This window comes from Pipra filicauda, unplaced genomic scaffold (genome assembly GCF_003945595.2).
Source record: "Pipra filicauda isolate LSUMZ 115617 unplaced genomic scaffold, ASM394559v2 scaffold881_size60538_pilon, whole genome shotgun sequence".
NCBI lineage: Eukaryota > Metazoa > Chordata > Aves > Passeriformes > Pipridae > Pipra > Pipra filicauda.
In genome coordinates this window covers 10,974-31,526 of record NW_024105066.1, presented here as the reverse complement: position 1 = coordinate 31,526, position 20,553 = coordinate 10,974, and the positions used below count along the sequence as shown (strand labels likewise).

Sequence of the window (20,553 nt, the reverse complement as noted above, 5' to 3'; positions counted from 1 at the left end):
CCTCCCACGAGTGTGGGGTCCTGGGGGCTCCTTGCACCCCAAGGGGCCGAAGACCCACCTGGGGGTCTGTGCCCACACAGGTCCGGCCGCCCCATCAGCGTCATGGTCGTGTTCATCACCCCCAGCCCCCTGAGCAAGATCTCCTGGGTGAACCGCCTGCACCTGGCCAAGATAGGCCTCAGTGAGTCACCAGCATTCCTTGGAAAAGCCAGGCTTGGGAGCGGAGAGGGGTTGGCATCGCTGGGAGCATCCCAACCCAAACAGGGCGGGGTGGGGGGAAACTTTGGGAGTAAGGTGATGGAGAACATCTTGGAGATTTGCATGCTGGAAATGGTGGGAATGGCGAGTTCCGGCCCCAAATGCTTTGGGATTTGGTGCTCTCGGGTGGGATCTCTGGGCTGGAGTCACAAAAGGATGGATTTCTGTCGGCTCTCATGGCAGCGGTGTCGGGGCTGACCCATTTTCCTTGGAACGGGATGAATGAGGAAGGGAGGAGCCTCCTGCCCCTTCCCAATCCCTATTCCTCTATAACTCCCTCAGCCACTGCAGCAGCAAAAATAAGTTTAACGGAAGAAAATAAAAAGAATTTAAAATTCTGTTTGAGTGCTTAGATCCCCCTGGGCTGGAATAATTTATGAGTCTCTTGTTTTTTAACAGTTTCTGTTTTGTTTTCCCTTTTTTTTATCCTGGGGGATAATCCTGTATCCATGAGTTAGAAATGAAAACACATTAAAGCCTGATGTGAAGAAACACATCGGGGGTGTTTTTTGCTCTTCTATATCTGATTTTTGGGACTTTTTTGCTGCTGCCGGAGGTGGTTCCTTGGCTGTGCGCTGCAATAATTGGGAGCACGGGGTGAGGTGTATCCCAAATCCATGGGTAATGGTGGTTTGGGGTTGGAGGTGAGAGCCCTGCACCTCCAGTTATAAATTCTGGGGTCTTCTTGGGGTCTTGGTGACCCTCGAGCTCCTTGTCTTTCCGCAGGGGAGGAGAACCAGCCGGGCTGGCTCTGTCCCGACGAAGACAAGAAGAGCAAAGCCCCGTTCTGGTGCCCCATCCTCTCCTGCCACATGCCAGCCTTCTCCTCCAAAGCCCTTGATCTGCAGGTGAGAGCCATGAGCAACCTCTTCTCCATCCCCCCTTCCCTTCCCATCCCTCATTCTGGGGAGGAAAGGCCGGGATCCCACAGTGGGGGGGCCAGATGGGGCGTCCCAAGTCGGTGGCAAGGGCACAGAATGGTGCAGCCCACCCTGGAAAGCTGGGAATAGCAGCAGGGCTGTGGCTGGATCCCGAATTTCGGGGTGTCCGCTGCTATCCTGCCTGTGTTGGGGTAATTTGGGTTCTCCATCTCCCCTTTCCCTCCATCTTTTTGGGGGGGAAAGGCAGAAATCCCGCAGTGGATGGGGTGTCCTGAGTCGGTTGCGAGGGCAGAAATTGGTGCAGCCCCCTCTGGAATGCTGGAAATACCAGCGGGGCTGTGGCTGGACCCCCGATTTTGGGGTGTCTGCCACTGTCCTGCCCGTGCTGGGCTAATTTTGGGGCGCTGCCCTGCTGTGTCCCCAGCTCGGAGCCGCAGTTCACAACCCCGTGCAGTCCTCCCTGCTGGGCTTCTCTGCCGTCAGCACGTCGCTGCCGCAGGGCTACCTCTGGGTGAGCCACCCCCCAAAACGGGGCCAAACCCCCTGGCTTTGGGGCATCGTGTCCCCAGCAGCCCCCCCGTGGGGTCGTGGCGGGCGTTGACCCCGCTGTGTGTCCCCCCAGGTGGGGGGTGGCCAGGAGGGCGCGGGGGGGCAGGTGGAGATCTTCTCCCTGAACCGCGCCGTGCCGCGCACCGTCAAGTCCTTCCCGGTGGCCTCCCCGGTGCTGTGCATGGAATACATCCCGGAGCCCGAGGAGGGGGATGCCCCGGGCTGCCAGGAACCCCGAGCCGGCGAGCAGCCCCCCCCAGCCCCTCATCCCACCGTGTGCCTGGGGCTGCAGGACGGCAGGTGAGCCCCCCCTCCCGCTGCCAGCCCAGCGCCCGGCCCCGAGGGACAGCGCGGCCTCTGCAGCTGCCACCCCTTCCCTCCCCAGCATCCTGGTCTATGGGAGCGTGGACACGGGGACGCCGTGCCTGCTGAGCTGCAGGAGCCCAGGAATGCAGCCCATCCTGTGCCTGAGGCACAGCCCCGAGTTCCTGTTCGCGGGACTGCAGGACGGCTCCGTGGCTGCCTACCCCCGGAGCAACGGTGAGGAGCTTGTTTGGGGGAAACCTCCTAAAAAACCCCATGGAATGAGAAAGTTCTTTGTGGAATTGGGAGGTTCTCACACCAGCAAAATATGCTGGCCACTGAAATAGTGATAATTCTCCATTTGTCATTTTTTTCCTCGCCAAAATTTCGCCCTTCCCCTCACAGCCCTGGGCAAGGAAAGGGCTTTTCACTGAAGGCAAGAGGGATTCGTTCTGGGGGGAGAACAGGTGGGAAATGATCCTGCTGAGGAGTTCAGAGGGCAGCAAAGGGTTTGCTTGGGGGCTGCAGGAAGGGCCTGATGATGGGATGTGTGAGGATTTGGAGCTTTTGCCTTGCAAAAATCACCTTTTTGGTGCTATAAATGGAGCTGGTCCCCTCCAACCCCCACCCACGCAGAGACTCTTTCCTTTAGCAGCTTGAGTTTGGGTTGGTTTGCCCTGGTTCTGGCTCAGGCTGAGCTTCCATCCCACCCCAGTGACTGCTTTCCTGGGTAAATACCTTTTTTTCATCACTAGAGGGTAGGAAAGAGCCTCAAATAATGTGGAACTTGGCCTATTTTTGGACAAACCGCCTTGTTTTCTCCAAGAACCTGCAGGGAGCAGCACCCAAGTCAACCCAGAGCCACTAAACCCCCTTAAATTGCATTTTTGGGTGCTGCACGTCCCCTTTCCCAAATTACAGCAACCCTGGGAGCCAATTAAAGTCACTTTTAATTGAATTTTGATTGTGTAAATGCACAGTGATGGCAGCAAGCTGCTGGCAGGGCTGCAGGGTGAAGTTTTTAATCTTATCCCTGTTTTTTTGGAAGGCAAAAGCTTCCCTGAAAGAGCTGAAATGAGGATTTGCTGAAAGAGGAATCAGTTGCAAACCCCTGCTGATGGGAGAAGAGGTTGGAGGATCCAAAGGGTTCTTTTATCCATCAGATCTTAGGGTCTGAGTTAAAAAAAAGCATTGGAAATGAAAAAAAAAGAGAGTGATTATGTATTGCAGCTGTTGGTGGTGGATTCATCCAAATCCACGTTGGATGCTGTTCACAGGGACGCTCCAGAATGGCCCTGGAGTGTCACTTGAAGAGCAGATAAATGGGAAAAAGGGGGATTTTTGGCTTTTCCAACAAGGAACGTGCCTGAGTGCTGCAGGTGGGCAGTTGTTCCCTGCTCCAAAGCTGCACGGGAGCAGAGGGAATTTGGAGGGGTTGGAACGGAGGGAATAACCCCCCTTTGGCCTTTGGATTGTGGAATTGGGATCCTTGGAGGTGTGAGGGGTCCCCAGTGACCCCAGCCCACATTTTGGGGGGGTTCAGCTCCACACAAAGCTGATTTTCCTGGTGCTCCCCCTGATCCCATCCCTGTGCTCCAGGGGGGCTCTGGGACCCGGCAGCGCAGCCCACCCGCCTGCCCGTGGGCACCGGCCCCGTCCGTGCCCTGCTGACCCTGGAGGAGACCCTGTGGGCCAGCTGTGCCAACCAGGTCACTGTCCTTGATGCCACCACCCTCCGGGCCCAGGTAGGAGCATCCCCAGGATCCGGGATCTGCATCCCTTGGGAACGGTCAGAGCTCTGGGGCGGGGTTGGAGCCCCAGCTGATCCCCCTGCCCGGGCCCATCCCTGCCCTGTACTGCCCAAACCAGCCTTTTCCTGCTGCTTTCCCTCATTTCTGGCTCCCTTCCCTCCCGTGTTGGATCACAGGAGGGAGGTGCTGAGCCCCCTCCTGCAGCTGCACAACCAGGGTATGCTGCAGAGTCGCTTTTTGCTTTAAAAACCCCCTTTTCTCCCACCTTCATTTCCACATTTAGTGCCCCAACTCGGTTTGCATGTATCAGCTGTCATAAATCCAGCCCGAGGGTGCTGATGGACATGAATTATGCATTGGGGACTGGATTCCTTTCCAGGCTCCCTCTTTATTTATGACAGGAGGGGATTTTTTTTTTGCAGAAGGGGAAAAAAATAGGGGTGAGGGTTGCTATGGGGTGGTGTAAATAGTGCCGTGGAATAGGGTCTTGGTCTGGGAATAAACCAGCATGGAATGGATCCCAGGGAGGGTGGGGAAATATGGGGAGATCACCTGAAAATCTCTATTCACTCCTGTCTTGGGACAGGTTTTTTGGGAGGTGCTTTGTGCCCCTTCTGTGGGAAGGGGATCAACCCCAGCTCCTCTTTTTTCACTGTAAAGTAAATTTTAAAGGCCAGGCTGCAGCAGGGATGAGTTTTGATGCCAAAAAGGTGCCTTTCCTGCAGTTTGCATCTCATGTCTGACAGGGAAATGCTCCAGTGGGGAGTTTGGGAAGCAGATGGCCCAATCCATGATTCCCAAGGATCCTGGGGCAGGGAGGCTGAGCCTCTCCTGGCTGGTTTTTGGGGTCAGAGGAAGCAGGAGGGTCTCACCCTGTATTGAAATGGATTTTGCAGATGCATTTGGTCTGGGAAATGAATCTTTCAGAGAAGGACAAAAACCCTGGAGGAGTGGGAAAAGCTGTGTTACCATCCCAAAAATCCCAGAGGGGTTTGCAGATGGGCTGGTTCCCAGGTGCTCTCCCAGAGCTGGAGCTGCTGAGGAGGGAAGGGAACTCAGGGTCACTCTGGCCCCTCCCTGTGCAGCTTTGGAGCCCCAAAGAAGCTCCTGGAGAGAGCCCAAGCTGCACTTTTGGGGAGCCCCCTTTTGATTTCCTTCTGGGCTTCCCCCCAGCAAACCTTCGAGGCCCACCCCGAGGCCGAGGCCAGCGTGACCCACATGGTGAAGGCGGGCAGTGGGGTCTGGATGGCCTTTGCCTCGGGCTCCTCCATCCGCCTCTTCCACACCGAGACCCTGGAGCACCTGCAGGAGATCAACGTCGCCACCAGGACCACCTTCGTGCTCCCAGGTGAGCCCTGAGCCCCCCGGCTGCTCTGGCAGTGCCCTGGGGGCATTGCCCTGGCAACTCCTTGTTAAAACAACAACTTGTTAGAATTTATTGTTATATTTAAAATGCCAAAGTCTGACTTTCCCCAAATCAGTCTCAATACTTACGACTTTTTAGAATTTTCAAATCTGTGTTTTCTTTCTGTGAAATGAACAAATTAATTTTGTGCTCTTTGGGGTTGGTTCCCTGCTCTCCAGAGGGACTGGGGAGAAACAGGGTGCTGGGTGAGGCTCTGGAGCTCTGGGCTCTGCTCACGGGCTGCAGAGGTTGAGCTGGTCTGTGCCCCTGTGTGTGTATCCATGAATCCCAGCTTTGCATCTCCATATGTGCACCTTGTCCATGTGCTCCATCCCTGCACATGTGCTCCATCCCTGCACATGTGTCCCATCCCTGCACATGTGTCCCGTCCATGTCTCCATCCCTGCACACGTGTCCTATCCCTGTTCCCCATCCCTGTGTCCCATGCTTGCACCCCATCTTTGCTCTGTGAATGCCTCTCCTTGCCCCCATCCTTGTCCCTATGCATCCCTGCACCCTATCCTTGTCCCCCCATCCATGACCCTATCCTTGTCCCCCATCCCTGTTCCCCCCATCCCTGTTCCCCCCATCCCTGTTCCCCCCATCCCTGTTCCCCCCATCCCTGTTCCCCCCATCCCTGTCCCTTCCATCCCTGTCCCTCCCATCCCTGTCCCTCCCATCCCTGTCCCCCCATCCTCGTTCCCCTATCCCTTCCCTCCCATCCTTGCCCCATTCCCGCATCCATGCACCCCCCCATTGCCCTGTGCACCCCTTTCCCCCATTTCCCCCCATCCCATTCCCATCCCTGTGTTCCTGCCCCTCCCTGGGCTGTCCCCTGTTCCCCTGGGAGCTCCATGATCTTGTCGTTGGTCCCGAGGATCCTCTTGTAAATCCCTTTGGCTCCATTTTTTTCCCGCTTTTTTAGGGCATGTTCCAATATTCATCACTTCCCTTTCTTCCCGGGCGAGCGAGTGGTGGGGATTAATGCATTTTTGAACTTGTGCTCCTTCATCCTTTTTAAGTTGGCAGGTCATTAATAAAATCCTCCTGGAGGAACCCAGAGTTGCATCTCTGTGGATTTATTGCTGCTCCGAGTCGGACGTCGTGCGGCGCTAAGTCCTGCCCATAAAATATTCACTTCCCATTAGAAGTCTCACTTTTCTCTTTTTTTTCCCCTGCTCTCCTTTTTATTTGTGTAGATTTTTAGCCCTTTCCCCGCCATGGAGACCTTCATGCCAAGGTGCTGCTTTGGTTCTGGGGGCTTCCAGAGGCAAAAAAATCCACTGGTGATGGTTTCTTTGGGAGTTTGATGTGAAATTATCCCTCAGCCTCTTTTTTCTTTCTGCTTCCACAGATCAAAACCCACATCTGTGTCACCTCTGCCAGGGCTTGCTCTAGGGGGGCTCCAGCCAGGGCATCATCCTGGGTTTGGGGGCTTCCAGAGGATGTTCTGCGTAAAATCTCCTGCGGTGCTGAATTCTTTGGGAGTTTGATGTGGAGTTCTCCCCGCTCCTCTCTCTCCCCTGCCCAGGTCACAAGCACGTGCGTGTCACCAGCCTGCTCATCTGCCAGGGCTCGCTCTGGGTGGGCACCGACCAGGGCATCATCGTGCTGCTGCCCGTGCCCCGCCTGGAGGGGATCCCCAAGATCACCGGTGAGCCCCGGCCCTTCCCCGCCCGGGAATCCCCCGTTCCCAGGCTCGGCTGGAGCCACATCCCCGCGTTCTCCCGCAGGGAAGGGCATGGTGTCCCTCAACGGCCATGGCGGCCCCGTGGAGTTCCTGGCAGTGGCTCTGAGCACGTTGGCCCCCGACGTCCTCCGGGGCGACCGGGAGGAGGAGGAGGAGGGGGCCGAGGAGGAGAAAGGCCCGGAGCTGGAGGGGCCTCCCCCGCGGGAGCTGAGGAAGAAAGGGATCCTGCTGCAGTACCGGCTGCGCTCCACGGCCCACCTGCCCGGGCAGCTGCTCTCCGTGCGGGAATCCCCGCCGGGAACGCCGGCACACGCCGAGGAGGACGGGTCCATCTACGAGCTGGCCGACGACCCCGACGTGTGGGTGAGGAGCCGGCCCTGCGCCCGCGACACCCCCCGCAAGGAGATCTCCTCCGTGGCCATCGTGTCCGGGGGCCGCGGGTACCGCAACTTCCGCGGGGACGGCCCGCACAGGGACAGGGCGGGCAACGGCGACAGCTCCCTGCTCATCTGGCAGCTCCCGCTGGCGCTGTAGCATTCCCGGGATCCCAGCCCTCCCTGCTCACCTGGCAGATCCCACTGATGCTATGGCATTCCCGGGATTCCTCACTCGCCCACTGATGTTGCAGCATTCCCGGGACCCTCCCACACCCCGCTCATCTGGCAGATCCCGGGATTCCCCCCCATCCTGCTCACTTGGCAGATCCTGGGATTTCCTGCCATCCTGCTCATCTGGCAGATCCCACTGATGCTGCTGCATTCTTGGAGTTGCCCCCCAACTGTGCTCATCTGGCAGATCCTGGGATTCCCCCCCACGAAGCTCATCTGGCAGATCCTGGGATTCCCTCCATCCTGCTCATCTGGCAGATCCCGTTGATGCTGCAGCATTCCCGGGATTCTCTCCCCACCCTGCTCCCCTGGCAGATCCCACCAATGCTGTGGCATTCCCGGGATTCCCCCCAACCCTGCTCATCTGGCGGATCCCGTGGATGCTGCAGCCTTCCCAGGATTCTCTCCCCACCTTGCTCATCTGGCAGATCCCGGGATTCTCCCCCCCCCGTGCTGCTCCTCTGGCAGCTCCGGTTGCTGCTGCAGCATTCCCGGGATTCCCCACCAACCCGGCACCTACCTCAAGCCACCCAACAGCTGCCGGGGGTGGCCCTGCCCCGGGTGCATCACCTGTTATTTTTATAAAGAGGAAAAAACTGAAAAAAATGGGGAGTTTCTTCCCTGAAAACCAGCTGTTTGCATGGAAAGTGGGAATTCCGGGCGGCGGGAGCGGCGCCCTCCCTGCGGGCTGTGGGGGGGCTGCTCCCGGCCCGAGGTGTCCGTGTGTCCGTGTGTGAGTACCCCCTCTATACATTTATATATATATAAATATGTTGTATATTATGACCTGTACAAAGAAGGAATCTGTATATATTGGGACACTGGGAGCGCCAGGAATGGGGGTGGCAGCTCCCAGCGGGTTTTGCCTGGAATAACCACTTCTTCTGGACTGTGACTTGAGGCTCTTTGGTACGAAACCCCCCGGTTTTGGGAGCTGAGGACGCTTGGCTTCCAAGGAAAGGAAATGGGGGGAGTGTGGAAATAAATCCCGTAGGAATTGGCGTGTTTTGTGCAGTTCTGTAACTCCGGCTTCGGGTGCAAACATTCCTTCCCTTGGTTTGGTGGGAACATCCCAAGGGGCTCCACTTCCCTGGAAGTGTCCAAGGCCAGGTTGGACGGGGTTTGGAGCAACCTGGGGTAGTGGGAGGTGTCCCTGCCCATGGCAGGGGTGGGACTGGATGGGCTTTAAGGTCCTTCCAACCCAAACCAGTCTGGGATTCTAGGATTATTGTGACTGCGGAGAAAGCCAGATTTGAGGGAATCCAGTTCTTAGATATTGGGAGGGAATCCTTCCCTGTGAGGGTGGTTTGGCCCTGGCACAGGTTGCCCAGAGAAGCTGTGGCTGCCCCATCCCTGGAAGTGTCCAAGGCCAGGTTGGACAGGGCTTGGAGCAACCTGGGCTGGTGGAAGGTGTCTCTGGCCATGGCAGGGGGTGGGATGGGATGAGCTTTGAGGTCCCTCCCGGCCCAAACCCTGGGATTCTGATCCACCCCCTTGGAGCTGCACATCCTCAGAAATCAACAGGAAGCTCCAAAACACCCTTTTCCCCCTCAGGAATGGTGTGGGATGGAGGGAATATCCCCAGAAGGATGTGCCCCATCCCCTGTTCCTCTGGCACGGCTCCATTCTCGCAGAAATCCAAGGCCAGCGACGTGGAAACTTGTCCGAGGACTTAAATCAATTTATGACCCGACCCTTTAAGTGCCTCCAATTTGATTTTCATTTGTAGCATCACAATTATCAGATCGAAATTCCCAAGCGCTCAGCCCTGAAATGGGCCGGCGGCTCCCGCTCCGGAGAGCCAGGATTGTCCAACAGCTCCTGCTCTGGAGAGCTGGGACTGTCCAACAGCTCCTGCTCTGGAGAGCTGGGATTGTCCAGGCTCCCGCTCCGGAGCACTGGGATTGTCCGGCACCGTGGCTCTGGAGCGCCGGCTCATCCACCGGAGCTGGGCTGAGCTGGCCTGGGATTCCTTTGCCCTCCCTGCTGAAGTTTTCTCCCTGTGGAGCAGCTCCGAGGGTGGGAATTCTCCAGCCTGGCCCTGGAGATGCCCCAGAGGAAGGAGCACGAGCCCGGCGGTGCCAAGGGGAGGGTGGGAAGGAGCTCCTGGATTTTCCCACCTGTTCTCCCTCTTTTCCTTTGCAACTTTGTCACTGCAAGGACCTGTGGGAAAAGCAGCTGGATTTCCAGGGCCTGGCAGGGACTTCCCATGCTTTGGAATGACAGCATTAAATACATGTTTGTGTTTATTGCAGGGCTCTCTGGGACCCCAATCCGGGAGTTTAATGAGATAAAGGAACATCAGAAACCCAATTTTTAGGGACTCCAGCAGTCCTCCCCGGGCTACAATTCCAACTAAAACACCCCAAAATGAGGATGGTGCTCTTGGAGCTACAGCTGTTTTCCCTCTGGGAACGGACTGGTGGCACCAGGAGGCTGCTCCACCACCTTGGATTTTATTTCCTTATCCCAAACGAGTGTCCTTTAGGAATCACTGAGGTTGGAAAACACTTCCAAGACAATCAAGTCCAACCTGTGGCTGATCCTTGTCACCAGACCCTATTCTATATGTATGTCATGGCCAGGCTTCGCGAACGAAGATTAAGGAAGGCTCTACCCACGTTTGTTACAGGCACACTGGTGGCTAATGAGGCCAATACAAGACAGGCATGTCCGGTTGCAGAAGGCACAGCAGAAAGACTCTTTAGATGGTGTATTCTGCAAGACACGGTTCTTTCTGCGTTGCCTTTTCTCCTCAAGGGTGATCCTGCTGTGTTCTCAAAGGCATCAGCAGCGTTATAGATGAGGTGTCTCCAGGCCTCCCGATTGGAGGCCAGAGTAGACCAGTTATGTTGGTCAATATGGCCAAGGCTGCGATGTTGTTTCAGGCAGTCCTTGTATCTCCTCTTTGGGGCTCCTCTCTTGCGGCAGCCGGTGGCAAGTTCACCATAAAGCAGGACCTTCGGGAGGCGGTGGTTGGTCCTTCATCCTGGAGATGTGCCCTGCCCAGCCCAGCTGTGTTCTCAGCAACATGGCCTCAATACTTGTGACTGCTGCCTGTTCTAGAACAGATGTGTTGGTCACATCATCTGACCAGTGGATGTTTAGGATCGTACGGAGGCAGCGTTGATGGAAGTGTTCCAGGAGTCGCAGGTGGTGGCGGTGGATGACCCATGATTCAGATCCATATAAGAGAGCAGACAACACTATGGCTTTGTAAACACCGATCTTGGTGCTTTTCTTCAAGTGTTTATTTTGCCAGACTCTTTGATGGAGCTTTCCAAAAGCTCTCGATGCCTTTGCTAACCTGTTGTCCATCTCCCCGTCAATCTCACCATCCGAGGAGATGAGGCTGCCTGGGTAATTAAACTGCTGGACTGATTTGAGCTCTGATTGGCCAATGGTGATGTGGGGATGATGGGGGACTTCCTGAGGTGCAGGTTGATGGAGAACTTCTGTCTTCTTTAAGCTGACTTCCAGCCCAAAGAGCTCAGCAGCATCTGCAAAGCAGGATGTTAAACGCTGCAGGGCTGCTTCTGTGTGGGCGACAAGGGCGGCGTCATCAGCATAAAGCAGCTCCCGGACAAGATGGTTTAGGGTCTTGGTGTGGGCCTTCAGTCCCCTTAGGTTGAAGAGGCTTCCATCAGTACAGTATCGGATGTAGATCCCGTCCTGATCATCAAGGTCTGTCGTGGCCCTTTGGAGCATCCTGCTGGAAAAGATTGTGAATAGGGTTGGAGCGAGAACGCAGCCTTGTTTCACACCATTCTTTATTAGAAAGGGCTCAGAAAGTGCATTGCCATATCTGACTTGCCTGTGCTGATCCTCGTGGAGTGAGATGATCATTTTAAGGAACTTGGGGGGACAACCTAAACGGTCCAAAATCTGCCACAGACCTTTTCTGCTCACAGGATCGAAAGCCTTGGTGAGGTCGACAAAGGTTCCATAGAGACCTTTGTTCTGTTCCCTACACTGCTCTTGCAGTATATGTATACAGATACAGATATATAGAGAGAGACATATACATTAATATCCACACACATACATAAATGTGTGTGTAATATATGTAATATGTATGTATAGGACACACACATATATACACAAATATATATTTTATATATATATATAAGGCAGGAAGGAGAATATTATTCCCATGGGATGCACTGAGGCTCTTTCTGAAATCAGTGGGTTATTAAATCCTATGGAAGCAGCAGCCAGAGGGTGGAAATGATTCCATCAGACCCAATCCGTGGCTGCCAGATGAGATGGGAACAACCTTGACTTCCAAGGAAACCCTTTACAAACCATCCCTGAGCCTTAGATGTTTTCCTTGGAGTCCCCTGGGCTGTTTCCCTCCCTGCTCAGTGGGTGCCACCCAATTAAAGGGGATATTTCCCCCTTCAAGGCACTGGAATAATTTAGGGATTTAAATCCATCCTTGCTCTTCAAATCCCTTCTATTTCCATTTATTTTATTAATTTTCCACTTTTTTCATGCCCCTTTCCCAGGTTCCAGCACAGGAGAGGCTCTGCTTTTTCCCCATCCCTTTGTTTTTGGGGGTACAATTTTCAAGGCTCTCTTTGCACCAATTAAACCTTAATTAGAGAAGAAATTCGTCCTGGGGCTGGTTTTTATTCCTCCCTCTCCCTCATCCTCAGGGCAGGGAGCCTGGAGGCAGCAGACAATTGAGATTTTATACGTTTGTATAATTTATACTTATATTTGATATCTATTTCTGGAGATGTAATTATCCATAATTATGTATTTTCATGGAAAATCCACCATTTGGGATCTATTCCTCCAGAATTCCCCAAATTTAATGCAAATCCTCCAGGAACCAGCCCTAAACCCCTCCTTGAATCAGGATCTGTGGCCATCCCAGTGCTAAGGACATCCTCACACGTGTGTTCCCTGTGGAAAAAATGGGAATTTGGGTGGTTTGCATGGGAATCCCTCCCAAAAAAGTGGGATTGAGGAGTGGTTCCATGTGTAAAGCAGCACTAGAAGGGTTTATGCAGCACCACCGCCTCCTGTATACATGGAAAGATAGATGTTCTATGGCCATAAGAAACAAGGGAATTGTCATTCCCAGGTGGAAAAGCTCAGAAAGATGAGCTTAATTAGGAAAAAAAATTAAAAGTCCCTTTTTTCTTATTTCTCCTGGAATAGGAGCTGGCCTGGATGGGATCAATGACATTTTCTCCCCTCTCCCTTGTCCTCAATCCCATAAAAACAGGTCAGGAAAGTTGCAGGATCCCTGATTTCCACCCTGGCCCAGCTCCTTTGAGGGATCACAGCCCCATAACTCAGACTGCAGTGATGATCCCAATAAAATTCCCATCTGGGGAGGATTTTCCAGGAGTTATTGCCGGCAATAAAACCCTGGTGAGGGAGTGATGGATCTGAGGGGGGAGCAGCTCCAGCTCCAGCAAAAGTGGCTCTTCAGTGAGGTTCTGGCCTCCCCTCCCAGCCTGACCAAGTGTTTGGGGCTGCTTGGAAGGGGAATCCCCCAAATCCTGGGAACAATCCCCCTTTCCCGGGTCAGCTGGGCGGGATCGGTGCGGGTCGAGGTGAGGAACGAACCGCTCCGGGTCTCCGGAGGGGCTTTCGGGGGCTGGGATGCTCCTGCCCCTCGGGGCTCCCGGGATGCCGCACCTTTGGGAGCTCCACAGGCGTCCCTTCATCCCTTCAATCCCATTTCCCTTCCCAGCCCTTCCCTGGGATCGGGGCTGGACGCGCGGATCCTCCTCACCCCCTTTCCCTGGAGCGGCTGCGGCTCCTCGGCCGCTCCCCCGGCGGGGAAATGGCCGCTGCTTCCAAACCTTGGGATGCGGAGCCGCTTTTCCAACCCCTCCGTGCTCCAAACGGGCTGGAAGCAAAACGTGACGCCCCGGGAGGGCGGTTGGATGCTCCCAGGAATCCCTTGGAAGGGCGGGTGTCGAGGTGCAGAGCCCGCCGCAGGTGGGTGGGCGCTTCCTCCAGCTGGAACCCCGCAGCCAGGAAAAAAACCGGGATAGTTCAAAATCCAGCTGCAGCTCCGGCTTGTTTCCCCGCGCACGTGCTGCTGCGAAATTCCAGCCGTGCCCGAGATGCAGCGGGAAAATTCTTAGGGAACAAAACAAAGCAGGGGTGGGACGGGGAGAGCGGCGGGATGGAGTCAACTTCCCGCGGATAACAGGGAATATTGGAGCCCTCTTAATTCCTCCAAAGGAAATTTTTTCGAAGGATTAAACCCAAGGGAAAGCAGAGAATAATCCTGATGCTGTTGGATGCTTAAGGGAAGGTTTTCCCTGCCGGGGCATCTCCACGTTGCTTCCCGGTTTTCCAGCAGAGGCAATTGGGTGGCAGCTCACCTGGGAATGCTGGAATTCCCTGGAATGCTGTTTATTCTTTGGGATTGAGCAGCGACAGGGAGCAATTTCTGCCTCTACGCCTTGATTTTCTCACCTCTGCAGGTGCTGAAGGGCAAAGACGCTGCAACGGCATCAGTGCAGCGAGGCTGGGGGGAGGATTCGGACTGGGAAGAGGGACTGGGAGGGGTGGGACGTTTGGGGGTCCCACCCTGAATTTAGGAGGGATTTTGGCAGCTCGGGAGTTTGCAAAAGCCTGGGAACATCCCCAGTCCGGGTTTGGTGACTGGGTTAACTGGAGTGGAGCTCAGCCCCTCTCAGTGAGCTCCAGTTGCCTCAAAACTGGTTTTATCCTCCTCCTTGAGCCGGGCTTTGCTCCTCCCAGAGAGCCACATCCTGCCCAAACTGCCCCATTTCCCTTGGCTGCACCTCCTGCATTTCTTTACTGGGGCTGGAAAAGCACCTGGGGCTAAATCCAGGCAGGAATTCGGGAGTTTAACCCAAAAGGGAAGAGGAAGGAGGGGGGAAAAAAGGGATAATAAGCACTTGGAAAGTTTGGAAAACTTCAACCCACCTTCCCTGTTGAGCTACCAGCCCCCTCCGAAGGGATTTATTGGAATTTTAAGGTGTTTGTGACACCCAAATCTTGTCTTTGCCCTTCCTGGGCCATCTCCAAAGTCTGCTTAAGGCGAGATTTCTCATTTTTAATTATCTCCTCATGGGCAGTGAGGGGTTCCCATCCCCCCCCCCCCCCCCAGCGGGGAGGTAAATAACTGCTCCCTGGGAAACTGCAAGGAGGAATTTGGGGGTGGAAGGAGAAATTTTGGGGTACTAGGAGCGATCTGGGGATGGAAGGAGCAAAAGCAGAGGCTGGCTTTGAGAGGAAGATCCCCTTTTCACAAGTCCCAGCTCTGCCGAGGCTGCAGAGGGGTGACCTGGAGCTTTGCTCGACACCTCTGGAGCTCCCTCCAGCTTTTTTCCCGGCTGTGGGGGTTAAGCCAAGGCCAAGAACAGCTGGAGCCGGGATTGTGATCTCCTCGTACCCACGAGCACCGAACCAGCCTCGGGCATCGCCCGGAGCCGGCGCGGCTGAGCTTCAGACACAAAACATCCCCCGCGGCCCCTTTGTCTCCCGTTTCCAAAGGAAGCAGGAGCCGATGACCCACCAGGCTGCGGCTTTCGGGATCAAAGCTCAGCTCGGCGGCTCCGGCACGGAGAGTAACGCGGATAAAACCCTCCAGAAATCCGTGTTCACTCAGAGCCTTCCCTCCAGGCTCTGCCTCTGGGGAGCTGCTGAGCGAGACACATCAAACCGGGCAGCAGAGGGGAGCGGGGCGGGCGAAATCAGCGCTTGTGAAGCCTGGAACTGAGTCTGGGCTCGGGCTCAGCAAAGCTGTCACACGGATTCACCGCGGCAGCGGCACAGGTGGAGATGGGAGGCTCCGGGCACCGAATCCTGGGTTTCCCCCCCATTTTCCAGGGAAAATAAATCCCAGCTGCTAATTGCAATGACTGTATTCAGAGCTTAATGAAGCGACTGATGTTGGAGCAGTGGGACAATCCCAACCTCTGCTACCGGGTGATCCTGCCGTGACCGAGGCATTGGAGGAGCAGCCTCTGCACCACCTCCCCTGGTACCTCAGGAGTTACCACTCAGCGTTAATTAATTTAGAGCCCTTGACCCCACTAATTGCCCCTCCCGAGCTGGAAGGGCCTCAATTGGTTTGAGGTTCGGGAAGTGCAGCCCCGGGTGCGGAGCAGGGCTGGGAATGAGTTCCCATCCTGGGCACTGAGGGGTTGTTCCCCTGGTTCTCCAGTCCCAGGGAATGGGGGTTTTGCATCCTTGGGGAGGGCTGGAGATGCTGGGGGTGATGGTGTTGTCCCTGTTCCCATCAGTTTTGGTGTCTGACCCAGGTGCTTCCCAAAGGCAAACTTCTGAGCTTTCCTTTGGCTCTTGGCTAAGTGTTCCTGGCCCAGGGATGGGGGTTTGCAGCCCCACGTGCCTCTGAGGGAGGGCTGGAGATGCTGGGGGTGATGGTGTTGTCCCTGTTCCCATCAGTTTTGGCGCCTGATCCAGCTGTTTCTCCAAGCCAGGGGGAGGCAAAGTTCTCCTTTGGCTCTTGGCTGAGTGTTCCCATCCCAGGGAATGGCAGCCTCGCAGCCCCACAGGTATCCCAAGGGAGGGAGAGAGGTGAGGAGGGTGATGGGGTTGTCCCCGTTCCCATCATTTCTGGTGCCTGATCCAGCTGCTTCTCCCAGCCAGGAGAAGCCAAGCTCCAAAGCTCCTGCTTTGCTCCTGGCCGAGCGCTGGGAACTGTCACCTTGAGCCGGGCGGAAGGGAAGGAAAACACTCCAGAAATGTCAAAACACACGTTCCAAAGTAATTTGCTAAACCAACAATTTGGGCTGCAGAAGAGCTGTGATTGCCCTCTTCACACATCTTGGATGAGTTTGTTTTTCCTGCTGGCTCGGTGCCCTCCGAGCAGGATTTCGGTTTCCGACTCCTCTTCCTCTGAATCCCCGGAGGGGGGGGAGCAGCCCCCATTTCTCCCTGATAAATAAAGATGCCAAAGCCCCCATGACCACCTTGGCTCCTCCTCAGGGATATTCCACCCTGCTGTGGCCTCATCCTTGGGATCGATGGGTTGTGTTGGATGAATTGCAGCCCCAGGGGGTAATTCAGCCCCAGGGGCTTCAATTATCCTAAAAAAGAGGTTTTTCTGCTCTCTGAGCTGGGTTTGGCTACGAGTGCAGAGCTGCCTCTCCAATTCCCACCCTACAGTGCTGGGAATTTGGGTCATTGGGAGAATTTTAGGCCAGCCCTCGCTCTTGACTTAACTGGGGGTTCCAGGGTTGTGTTTAATAACCCCCATCCTTTGTAAGACCAGGGGGAACAACCCCGATTTCTTCCCAATAAATAAAGATGCCAAAGTCTCTGTGACATTTCCAGATGATCCTCAGGGATATTCCACCCTGCTTTGGCCTCACCCCAGCGCTCCCATGGCTTTTGTCCCCAAACCTAACCCCCGCCCTAACCCCAGTCCTAACCCTAAACCTAACCCTAACCCTTGGGACCGATGGGTTGCATTGGGTGAACTGCAGCCCCAGGGGGTGATCCAGCACCAAGGGCTGCGATTATCCTAAAAAAGAGGTTTTCCCTGCTCTCTGAGCTGGGTTTTCCTATCCCCACCCCGCAGTGCTCCCGGGGCCCTGCCACGCTGGGAATGTGGGTCATCAGGTGAATTTTAGGCCAAGCCTCGCTCCTGACTGAACTGGGGCCAAGGATCGGGTTTAATCGTCCTTCGAGAGCCGCGCCCGCCGAGCTGAGGGGCCGTTAAATGGCACTGAAAGGCTTCTGACGCCTCAGCCCGCCCGTGTTCCTGTTCCTGACAAACAGGGAACTCCACGTCCCGGGAATGGCATCGGGAATGGCATCCCGGGAATGGCACGGGCTGGTTCCCACGCACGAGCCCAGGGCGGCCCCAGCTGGAAATCAAAGATTGAGCCAGGAGGGCTCTGGGAAGAACCAGCTCCCTCCCAGTGCCCCCCGCCAGTCCCAGTGCTCCCAGTTTCCCCGGGCAGATGCCCAGGATCACCCAGACCGACACCATCAGCCCCCTCCAGGCCCTTCCAGTACTCTCAGTGCCCCCTCCCAGTGCTCCCAGAGCACCCCATGTCACTCCCAGCGCTCCCAGCTTCCCCAGTCAGATGCCCAGGATCACCCAGACCAACACCATCAGCCCCCTCCTGTCTCTCTCAGGGCTCCCAGTGCTCCCAGTTTCCCCAGGCAGATGACCAGTATCACCCAGACTGATAACATCAGTCCCTCCCAGTGCCCCCAGTGCACCCCCTGCCAGTCCCAGTGCTCCCAGTAACCCCAATAACCCCAGTTTGCCCAGTCAGATGCCCAGGATCACCCACACCACCATCAGCCCCCTCCCAGTGCTCTCAGCACCCTTTAATGAGCCCCCTCAAACACACCCTTAATGACTGCCCCCCAAATGACCCCTCCCCTTAATGGCTCCCCATCACTGGGGGGTGACAATAACCACTCGTGGGGGCTCCTCCTCCTCCCAAAGCCTTCCCAGGCCTCATTAACTCAGAGCCCTTGACCCCCACTAATTGCCCCTCCTGAGCTGGAAGGGCCTCAATCGGTTCGAGGTTCGGGAAGTGCAGCCCCGGGTGCAGGGCCGGGAATGAGTTCCCATCCCGGGCACTGAGGGCTGTTCCCCTGGTTCTCCAGTCCCAGGGAATGGGGGTTTTGCATCCTCAGGGAGGGCTGGGGGTGATGGGGGTGATGGAGGTGATGGGGGTGTCCCCATTCCCATCATTTTGGTGCCTGATCCAGTGGTTTCTCCAAGCCGGGAGAAGCAGCTCCAAAGCTCTTCCTTGGCTCTTGGCTGAGTGTTCCTGTCCCAGGGAATGGGGAATGTCCTTCCCAGGCTTTCCACTCCCCGCTGAGGAGAGGCCTGCCCTGCTCCCCGCCAGCTCAGCCTGGGCACAGCCCCAGCTCCCCAAGCTCTCCTGGGAATTGCAGGCCACAAGCAGGGATGCAGGGAGGAGCCCGAGGCTTGTCCTGCTCCTGCTGCTCCATGGGAACACCGTCCTGCCACACCCACCTGCTGCTGGGGACACGGGCAGGGAAGATGGACAGGAGGTGCTTCCCATCTTGTTCCAGGGGAGCTGGAGCTGCCGGGAAGAGCTTTCCCTGCCCAGGGTGGGATGTGAGGCAGCTGCCTCAATCAGGCACCATTGTCTGCGGGGGCTGTGCTGCTATTCCTGGGAAAAGGGCTCTGCCAGCTCAGGGTGCCAAGAGGAGAAGCTGGGGGAGCTGAGGAGAAGCTGCTGATTTTGGGGAACTTTGCTGCAGGTGGAGCTTTGGGAATGGGAAGGGGGCAAAGGGGAGGGGGAGGTCACCCATTGCCTTCAGCACAGCTCTCACTGGTCTTTACTGGGGGAGGTGTGACCCCAGCAGGGTCCTGGGTGCAGAGTGTCTGGAGAGGGGCAGGAGGGTCCATCCCGTCCCTCCGGGGCCCATTCCCAGGGTTCCTTGGGGGTCACGGCCCTTGTTGTACCGGGACCAGTCAGGCTGGAGAGCTGGGCTGGGGAGAGACAACTCCACTTGCTGGGCTTGCAACCCCAAAAAGCTGGATTTGAGGTGTTAAATGCACCCAAACCAAGCCTCTCCCAGCCAGTAACGGGGTACCACAGCTCCCCCGGCTCTGGGAGCTCTGGGAACACGAGAGGAGGAGGAAAAACCGGGGAATTTCCCAGTCTAATTCCTGCTGCTGCCACTGACCCTGGCCCAGCTCATCAAAGCTGCATCTCCCAGCCAGCTTGGGGCTTTAATAAGAGTCAATCTGTTGCTGTTCCTCCTTGGGTTGGACATCATTGTCCCCTGGGAACGCTGGTGGTGGAGTTACTTTTCCATCTGGTGCTGATGGAAAGGATGCAAAGCTCTGGGGGGTGTGGAGGGAGAGGGTGGGGGAGCTCCTGATGGAGGGGGATGGGACAGGAATGGCAAAGCCTCCTGAGGGGATAAAACCCCCTCAGGTGTGGATTTGGGGTGCTGGGTGTCTCATCCCTGCTCAGGGATGTAAACCTTCCTAATAGGATTTGGGAGAGGGAAGAGGAGCCTCTGGCAGGAACAAGGCTTAACCACTCTTTGTGTCACAGCTTTTCAAGGTCCTTGTCAGAAAACGACAATTTTCAGGTTGTTCAGCCCAACCCCCCCCGACCAACCCCAATCTGTCAAGGGGACACGTCCTTCCCCATCCACCCTGACAGGGCCGTGCTGATCCAGGGCTGCTGGAGCAAGTCATTCCACGCAGAGGGAATCTGGGGGGGAAAAGGGGCTGAGGGGCCGTGGGGAGACAAAAAGCAGCCCCCAGGAGGGCACGGAGAGCTGGGGCTGAGGAGGTGCCCACACTGGGTGGGGATGAAGCAGCACGGGCGTCTCCTCAGCAGGGATTTGAAAGCCTGGGAAGGTCAAATCCTGCTCAAAGAAAGGGAAAATCCTATTTGAGAATAGCTAAGTCCTCCCCCCTCCACTAACGGTGGTGCTCTGCCCATGGTCAGGGGTGAAATGGGCTCTGGGTGCCCCCCTAAAATTGGCTTCTGCTTCCTATTAGCACGTGGTCAGGCCAGAGGTTAATGGGAACTGGAGCCCAGGGCTTTGCCTCCTTCCAACCCTCTCCAATTAGAGCTGGAGGAGACAAGGATGTTAATGGGATAGGGGAAAACTCCTCCAGGCTGCATTAACTCCCCAGAGGTGGATGATGGAGGCAGGGGTAGGTCTGGGGCTGCATCTCCCCCTTCTCTGAGGCCAAAGGAGGCGGAAAAAGTGATTTCTTTGATGTAATAACTTCTTTTTAACCTGCTGACCTGTTTTTGGGGGGTTGGAACTCCAAAGGTCCCTCCTGGCCTGGTGGCAGTTGCCTGACAGGCTGGAATCTCCTCTTCTCCAAACAATTGGCAATGTCTGAAATGGCACAAAATAACCACCTCCAAAACTCAGGGGGAATTTCCCCCTCCCCAACCACTGCTGGGGCTAAGGGGGGATTTCCCCCTTTTCCCCCCCCAGGTTGGCTGTTTTTTGGGAAGTCTTGCTGCCAGCCCAAGGGAGGGGGGAGGCACCAGCTGCCCCACAGCCGTTTAATTGGTTTGTAATGGTTTGGAGGGGTGTCTGCTGGCAGGTTCTGGAATCCAACCTCAGCCCCTTAGACTTGCTGAAAAAGGCTTTCCTGCCCCGAAATCCC

The 20,553-nt window shown here is 55.9% G+C and overlaps 1 protein-coding gene across 2 annotated transcripts in view; it reads left to right on the top strand.

The window, feature by feature from the left end:
- ARHGEF10L (Rho guanine nucleotide exchange factor 10 like) overlaps window positions 1-8,446 on the top strand; it is a 28,541-nt gene extending 20,095 nt beyond the window's left edge. For both annotated transcript variants that reach the window (XM_039390905.1, XM_039390906.1), the window contains 9 exons: window positions 81-181; window positions 985-1,106; window positions 1,564-1,650; window positions 1,762-1,988; window positions 2,074-2,228; window positions 3,591-3,736; window positions 4,916-5,090; window positions 6,679-6,801; window positions 6,881-8,446. In XM_039390905.1, coding sequence (XP_039246839.1) covers window positions 81-181; window positions 985-1,106; window positions 1,564-1,650; window positions 1,762-1,988; window positions 2,074-2,228; window positions 3,591-3,736; window positions 4,916-5,090; window positions 6,679-6,801; window positions 6,881-7,371 — 1,627 coding nt within the window. In that variant the 3' untranslated portion in view covers window positions 7,372-8,446. The remainder of the gene's footprint in view (window positions 1-80; window positions 182-984; window positions 1,107-1,563; window positions 1,651-1,761; window positions 1,989-2,073; window positions 2,229-3,590; window positions 3,737-4,915; window positions 5,091-6,678; window positions 6,802-6,880) is intronic.
- The last annotated feature ends 12,107 nt before the right edge of the window (window positions 8,447-20,553 follow it).